This window comes from Limulus polyphemus, unplaced genomic scaffold, assembly GCF_000517525.1.
Source record: "Limulus polyphemus unplaced genomic scaffold, Limulus_polyphemus-2.1.2 Scaffold4790, whole genome shotgun sequence".
In the NCBI taxonomy this organism is placed as follows: Eukaryota; Metazoa; Arthropoda; class Merostomata; order Xiphosura; family Limulidae; genus Limulus; species Limulus polyphemus.
The window spans coordinates 55,898-64,561 of NW_013670400.1; the positions used below are offsets into that span (position 1 = coordinate 55,898).

Sequence of the window (8,664 nt, forward strand, 5' to 3'; positions counted from 1 at the left end):
CAAGTCAATCCACATCCTCAGCACACTTTTTACTTCTCTCTTAGAATTTACAACAACTAAAACCTACTTCATTTTCAACAACGAACATTTCCTTCAAATAGATGGTTTAAGTATGGGAAATCCTGTTTTGCCCGTTCTTGCCAATATATTTATGACCCAGATCGAAACACAAGCCATACATTCTGCGCTTCATCCCCCACTATACTGGTACAGATATGTCGATGACACTTTTGCTGGTTTCAATTTTACAGAACACACACTAACTTTCTTTGAACACATGAATTCCATTCATCCCAACATCAAATTTACCATAAAACACGAAATCAATAAACAGTTATCTTTTCTTAACCTCAAAATTATTAGATCGGACACACAGTTTGAAACCAAACTTCACCGCAAGAACACACACACACACCGGCCTCTACATCCTCTGGAAGTCCGCTCATGACACCACACAAAAAATCAATACATTAAAAACCTCATAAACACAGCCACAAAACTCTGTTCAACGGACTACATAAATGAAGAAATCAACCACATAAAGCATTCCTTCATTCACACCAATAAATTTCCCCCAGCTAGTGTTAAAAACTCTCCAACATTTCCCACAACAAAACTCAACTCACGAACAAAATTGATACTAACAAACCCAACAACAGAACATTACACTGCAGTTTACCTTTTGTTCCTGAAACCAGCTCAAGAATTATCCACACTTGGACAAAACTAGCCATTAAACACAATATTCCTGTCAACGTCAAATTCTCTCAAAAACCCGGCCCTAAATTAAAATCGTTACTAAACAAAAATTATTTAGAATCACACAATACCAACCTCATTTACAAAATAACATGCAATAACTGCCCAGAATTCTACATCGGAGAAACACGAACCTAGATAGACCAGACCCTGAAAAAGGTGATGATGTCCAGGACATCATCCAGACAGAGAAACATCTGTGAACAGAAGCAAGTCCAAATGGGGTAGTTGAATGCCCAGGGTCATATGTGAGACCAATTAAGCCATCACAACAGTGAGAAGTTAAGAAATAGAGGGAGAGATGCAAATGATAGTGGATCTTTGCACGTACTCCAATGACTAGCCAGAGTCAACTAAAGAGAATGTATATGGGTGCATCCAAGAGAAACAAAAGACTCGTGAGAAGTAAGAATCCACAAAAGAAACAGAACCTCTTGTACAGGAAGAGAAGGGGATATGAGAGCTTTGGTAATCAGAAGCTCCATGTCTTAAAGTTGTAAACACTGAGCATATCCTGAAAATATATTGACAAAAAAATCCCAAGTGAAAAAGATATTTAGAGAGCTTGACCAGCCAACTCAAGTGAGACAACTCCTAAAAAACAAGAGAGGTTGCAGATGAGGATGCACATTTAGACACGACACAAATGACCCAACTGAAAACATATGATGCTGTATCTAACTTTAGGGGAAGGGCCTGGAGATGAAAAATCAAACTGCAGACAAACTGAAGGAAGTGAAAGAGCAGTCAGAAAAATTGGAATGTGAAGAAATGCAACTGAAACACCAACCTTGGTCATTCACAACCCAAGAAATATCCACCTCAGATTGATAAAACTATCCATCTTCAACTAAGGGATGACAAGAAGTTGGTTTAAGGAACATAGATCTAAGATAAGTTGTCAGTATCCCATCTTCAAGGGAATAACAAAAAAAGATGAGAGTAAAATCTCAGAGTGGAGTGATTCATAATCTGGAGGGAAGATACAGCCTTTTCCAAGCACTAAAGGATTTGTGAATACTAGAAACAAGAAGTTGGATGTGAAAAAAACAGGAAAAGACTGTGATACAGCCTGTGTAACTCAAAGATCTTCTGGTTCCAGAAATGATTTACCTCCCTGACCTGTGAAGGCCCACCCTCACAAAGGGGGGACATCACAAAATAGCCTGAGGACAAGGAACAGGAGAGGGGGCAACCATGTGAGAATCCCAAAAAATGAGAAGTCTATAGGAACTCTTAGACCAAGCATAAAGGGAAATTAAAGGGAGAAGAGACGAGAGCTAATAAAATGACTCAGTTCAAGTTTCCAATGTACAAGGAACTCCCCAAAACCTCATCAGAAAGAAGGGATGTCAGAGTTCTCAGAGATAAGACTGAGAAAGCAAAGTCTACAAAGTAAAGCATCCTGACCACACAAGTCCCACAAAGAAAAAATAAACAAAAATTAATTAGGACAGTGTAGAAGAATAAACTGAGGCCAAGATAGAGAACAGGTAAGTGTAACTGTCCCCATTGAAGCTGTTGAGATCATAGTATAGAGCATTTGGAAGGTGAGGCATGGAGAAGCTGAGCAAGAGCAAGACAAAGATGAACAGATTGAGAGAGAGAGAGAGACTAGTAAGGAGAAGATCCCAGGCTGGAAGAAGTTCAAGGAACTGAAGTGCAGGAAAAAAGAAAAATCATGACTATACACCACATAATAAGAACCTTCAAGTATGTGAAGATAAGTTAGCTGGGGTATGGTATAAAATTTAAATAAAAATGAATATCAGGGGAAGAAGAAAAGGGAAGACAGAAGGAGGAGGCTTGTGCAGCAAGATAGCCTGAGATTCAGCAAAAACAAATGAAGAGAAGGAATATCATATACCGGTGTAATCAAAGCAGTCAAAGATAAAAATAGGATTACTTGTTCCTCATCAGGAGAGGCTGAACCAGAAGTAAAAACAACTGGTAAGAACACCTTGACAATATCATCAAAATATCATCAGAGTGCCTCCAACTGCCATTTAAACAGTAGGAGAGCACTCCTGTTTTAGAATGTCAAGACCTCAGGAAATGTCAGAATCATGGATATGCAAATAGTCAAGCTGATCAATGAAGCCATTTGCAGTTTTTTGTTGCTTGTTTTTAAAGTAGATCTGATATGTCCTTAGTATGTAGGCATAGGTCAATGATGTTATAAGGAAATTGAGATTAATTACAGAAGCCCAAAAACTGGGTAAATAATGATGGGGAATATTCCAGTCAAAGAAACAATATCAAAAACTCTGGAAGATGTGTCCCAAATCTCATCATTTGATTTAAATTTATAAAGAAAAAAAAAATTTGTATCAGAAGTTCTAACTGAAATTAGTAAAATACTGCATCTTTCTAAGAAAGAGAACACTTTGAATGTTGACTAAAAGCTTAAAATAATAAGTGTAAAAATTCCATGATTCATAATGCAAAAAAAAGATAGGTCTGAAATATTAATAGTACTGAGGAAAGTGTGCTCAAGAGGATTACTGCGATGGAGTATAGGGGAGGGGGCTATAATGTAATGCTAATTGCATCACAGACTAACTCAATACACATTAATACATGTAGGGGTTGGACTGTCAATCACAGTTTGGTGCATGTGCAAAAATCTTCTCAGCATTGGTGTGAAATAACAGCTCTCAGTTCTGTGTTGACATGAGGAACATTTCTGAAGATGCACTTCAACAATCAGCCATGAGGAAAATTGTTGCATGACCCCTACTTTCTGACCACAAAACATTATGAGCACCAAGTTCACAGTTGCAACTGTGTCCACATATGACATTAAAAGTAGGCAAGATAAGAAATAAAACTATATGAAAATATTCTATTTTTATAACTTATTTTATTTCGTCTAATCTTTTTAATGAGGTTAATTAAAAAAGACCACTGTTATACTGTATGTCAGTGATAATAAAAATTGGAATACATATTTTTGGACTATGATAAAGCATTTTCTTGAACCTTAGCACATTTCAACAGCACAATAATTTTAACAGGGTTTATGATCTTCCAGATACCTTACTTATATAGATGTTTAGTAAACTCTTGCCCACACTTGTATCTCCATGACGATACAAAACATAATTTAAACAACTTGTACTTGCAGTATCTGAGATAAAATAATATGCATTATCACATTAATACTTTCATTTACTCGTGAAAAATTGATTACTCATTTCAAACCATGTATGATCACCTGAATAACATTCTTAATAGAAAAGAAAAATAGCTAGATTTCTTTCTATAGCATCACAAGTATGTTCTTGTACATATGTTATTATTAATTTAAAATAGCATTTTTAATAAATTCATAAATATGATATAATAATGTGAAAGTGAATACCATTACAATTTATTCAGTAAAATTGTTATTAGAGTCTTTCAAAAAACCCAAGTAGATAAATTTCTCTGGGATACTTTTTCAAAACTTGCTTTATATAGTTTCTAAAATTAATGTCATTTTCTTTGCCATTTGTGCAAAATTTGGTTGTTTTTCATAAATTAAAGTTTTACAAGTAACAACAAAATCAACATTGTTGTGATTGTAAGAACTTCCTTAATTCATAAGCTTATGTGAATTTATTAAAGAATAGTGCAAAATACATTTTGCTTGTGATTAAACATATAATTAAAATACAGATCAAGTCTATGTACATTATATATTTGTAACCAAACAGAAAACAACAAAAAGAAAGATAGAAAAATTATTTTTCACACACTCAATAGCACCAGCTGTACGGCCAGATCCCTCAATAGTCTTAGAGCCCCATCGCTGTTCCTCTTCTGTTACATCATTCTGGAAAACACAAGTTACTACAGTTTTATCTTTTATATACTTTTGGTTCCTCACTCTATAATTAAACAACATGTAAGAGGTGTGGCTTTAGCATCTAGAAATATATTTACTTAACTTATCACTCTTGCAATGCTTTGGTTAATTTGAACTAAAGGTATTATAATATATATATAATTTATTGAACCAATATGTATATCTGTAAACATTATTTTTTTTGTAAGATTTTTGAAGCTTTACTTTCTACATCTTTATGATGGCAACACTACTTTTATACAAAATAAATGCAACAGTAGCCATTTATCTTTCACATCAAACTAATTTCAGTTATACATAAAACAACTGGATTTTATTTAGTCAGTTGTTTCGTTTATTGATTTTTAACATTATGTTTTAGTCAGTTTGTTATACTATATTATTTTCATTAAGGTATACATTGATTTTAAATTATTTTTGGTTACATCTATATAATTAGTTTACTATTACTCATAAGTTATTGATAATTCAATGTTTGCTCTTTACCACTTAACATTTACAAGATTAATAGCTAAAATATTAGTTTCAACTTCATGCAGACTTTTCATACTATTATGACAGCTAGCTGGTTTTTGTTGTTGTTTTATAGAACACCAACAAGAATTGTTTAATCTCATAAACTGACATTATGCATATACAATATTTAATAATTGAATTTATAAAACAAAATCTGAAAGATACCTACAATAAAGTCTGGATCTGTCTCCCAATCATCATCATCTGCACCATTCTTATTATTTATTTTAACATCTCTCCCAACAGTTGCTTTCCACATTGACATCTTGACTAAAAACAACAATAATAATAATAATTTACTGCTAAAACCCTAAAAACAACAAAGAAAAGACAAAAGTTCTTGTTACCTTTTCAAAGTATCTTATACATAGTTGAATAATTAAACAAATGTTCAAACACATTTCCATCAGAAAATACAAGAATGTGCATCACATTCATATATATATATATATATATATACACTATATTCAAAATATTTATCTTTGCAAATTTACATGTCACTACTTCAAAAAATGGGTTACATGTACTTCCACATCTTGCTATCAGTCATAAGCAATGGAGTCAACATTCCTGGAAAATAACATACATCAGTGTCAAAATTCAGTGGCTTAAATCCTTAACTGTTTATATGTGTGATCACACACAAATTAAAATGCATTCAAACTTTGAAAAAAATCATTATAAAATATATATCAAATACAGAAAATAATCAAAATACAATGATTAAATAAACATGCAAATTATGCAGCCATGAGATGTTTTTGACAAAAATTTGTAAGTATTTTTCAAACATAAAACTAATAAAATACACAATAACTCTGCTTTAAAACATTTCAAAATCTGAAAAAAAATTAAATGTAATGTAAAAGCTACAACACAAATCTTTTCTGTTCAAATTTAACAAAAAAATCAACAGACAGTATGCCACCAGAAGTATAAAAAGAAAGAACCTTTCCATAGTTCTACAAAATGCTATGAATTTATAATAACCCCTTCACAAATTATTTTTAACTAAAAGTTAGTTTCAAAATTACTGGTATAATTGTTATTTTTTAACTTATTGGCAAAAAGGTACAGCTTCAAATAGAGACCCCTGTAAAGTTCCACCGTTTTGAATCAAATGTGGGCCTGTGTGTGTGTGTGTTTAAAAATACTTACGAGTTCATGATTTTACACTATTCATTAGGCACATTTCACTCCTATAACTTCAAATTATTATTCCTCAGTAATTCTTTTGTGCATACTACCTTCTGTTTAAATGTACCTTACTTCATGAAATTTTTGTGTATATTATAACTGAGTCTCTCATACCATAACATATTAAAAAAAGAAAATATCAGTGTTTTGAGGTACATTATATACCCATTTAGCATTGATTTTATGGTAAAGCCATCTTTTAAAGAACTGTAAAGAACTGAACAAAAAATAATAATTCCAATTCCTTATCAAAGAAGTTTTTTCAGTGATGAAAACTTAATATTAGAAGTGTAAAGAAGTAGTCAACATGGTTACATTGAAGTATGACAAGCTTAATTTTAGGAGTATCTTTGCAAAATGGTGATCAAATTAAGTGTAACAGAAATTAAATACAGATGGCCAAGGCCAAAATCATTAATAATGAATCTATTATTAAACCAAAATAAAAGTGAAGCAATCACCTAAAAGACAGTACATTCCCTAAGTTCAAAAACAGATATAAGCAAAATCCTGTTTAAGTAACTGAAAGATGCAAACAAACACAAAGAGAAGTTTCAGTTGATAATACCAAGATTTTTATAATCATAAGCACCTTAATATCTGTATAATCTTCCTACTGTTGAGCACTAAGGTTAACAAGGGTACAAGTTTATATAACTGTGAAATTTGTCACTGGAAAATTGTAAAGCAGTAGTGTTGAGCCTGCAGCTTGTATCAAACTTAAGAGACTGAAAAAATGGTAAAAAAGCAGGTTTATGAGTCTTTATCAATGTAGAGAATATTAAAGCTATTCATTATTAGTAAAGAACAATTGTTAAGTTACTGCCATTTACTGAAATGCATAAAATCAACCAAGACAATACCCTCCTTCCTTTACTAATATGGTAGAGCCATACAGCCATTAAATGTTGAGAGTCAAAAGCTGTGGAAACCAAGATCTACTAATCCTGATTAAGAACTACAATACAAGGTTATATTACAGTAGTTTCTATGTTGGTTATGAAAGTGAGTTGTAGTTAACACTCTTTATGGTAACAAAAAATGATACGTTTGAACAAACTCAGCAAAATGATTTGAGAAATATCACTGACAATTTTTGTAATGTTCCCATGGAAGTCAAACAGCTCAAGGGAGATACAATATAAAAAAAACTGGCTATAGTTATCATATGTGGAGACTAAGAGAGCCAAGAACAATTTGTTCATGTTGCTGCCATTGGTCTTTATGATGACATTAACTTGATCATTTGAAAATTTATATAAAGTTGCTTATAACCATAAGACAGCCAGGAACATGATGAAATTGAATATGTAAAAAATTAAAAATATTTGTATAAACTTGACTTAATGACTATCCAGGTATAATTTATTAATATTATATTATTGCTACCACAACTGTCAAAATATATAATGAATCATGCAGTAGTTATATTCGTTGTAACACTGCACTATACTTGTCTGGTAATGCAAAACTCGTTCACACCCAGTCCCAGTCTGACATTCAGTGATGCACATAGGAGTGGCTCAATTTAAAATATTAAGACATTGGACGTGTCCTTTGATCAGCAATAAGAATAAAGAATTAATTGTAACACTTAAAGTTGTAATAACAATAACATAGTAACTACAGTGATGCAATTACTTTGTTTACTTAACACCAAGTAAAGTTAGTGTCTAATTTCTAACTAGGGTTGGCCTGTCTTATTGAGTTATTTGGTTTCACATAGAAATCACCCTATCTGTCCCACTTGGTATAACAAAATATTTTGTGGGTCTAAACTCATTTGATAAATATTTATTAAAATATATTAAATTACACTTAAGTTAACTAGTTACAAATTTAATTAACCAAAACCTAGAGAAATAACTTCTCACACGTACCCTAAAGTTTCTGAAAGAGGTGTGCTTCGTTTACTTCCGCTCCGGCTGATCTTTAAACTCAAAACCAGAGGCAAAAATCAAGACAGGAATATTAGTAAAAAAAGGGGGAGGTAGCTGCTTTTAGTATTATATCTTAAAAAAATTTAACGTCTTTTCAAATAGTCTTGAAGGATCACATAGTCCATTGTTGACCTAAAGCATATGTTATTTTATTCTGCAACTCACTGAAACACCCTCATATACGGGTATCAAATATGCAAAATGTTTAAAAAATAATAGAAAATATGTTTGATGATCTCCAAATGTATGGATTAGCTATATAATTAACATTTGTGTCTTCTGCAATATGGAACCATTGTTATTCAAAATCTTAAAAATTTGAACTTTACAGTCTTTGCTGTCTTTTGGTGCTTATTATCTCAAAAGGACATTTCCTCTCTTGGACCATCCACCTTTTGTTTT

At 32.1% G+C, this 8,664-nt stretch overlaps 1 protein-coding gene across 4 annotated transcripts in view; it reads right to left on the reverse strand.

The window, feature by feature from the left end:
- LOC106471688 (src substrate cortactin-like) overlaps nt 1–8,271 on the reverse strand; it is a 38,979-nt gene extending 30,708 nt beyond the window's left edge. Inside the window, exons 1-3 of one of the 4 annotated variants that reach the window (XM_013932304.2) lie at nt 8,203–8,271; nt 5,295–5,395; nt 4,500–4,576 (exon numbers count right to left, since the gene is read on the reverse strand). In XM_013932304.2, coding sequence (XP_013787758.1) covers nt 4,500–4,576; nt 5,295–5,390 — 173 coding nt within the window. In that variant the 5' untranslated portion in view covers nt 5,391–5,395; nt 8,203–8,271. The other 3 variants (XM_022400295.1, XM_022400294.1, XM_022400296.1) reach the window with 3 other exon arrangements.
- Between the last annotated feature and the right edge of the window lie 393 nt (nt 8,272–8,664).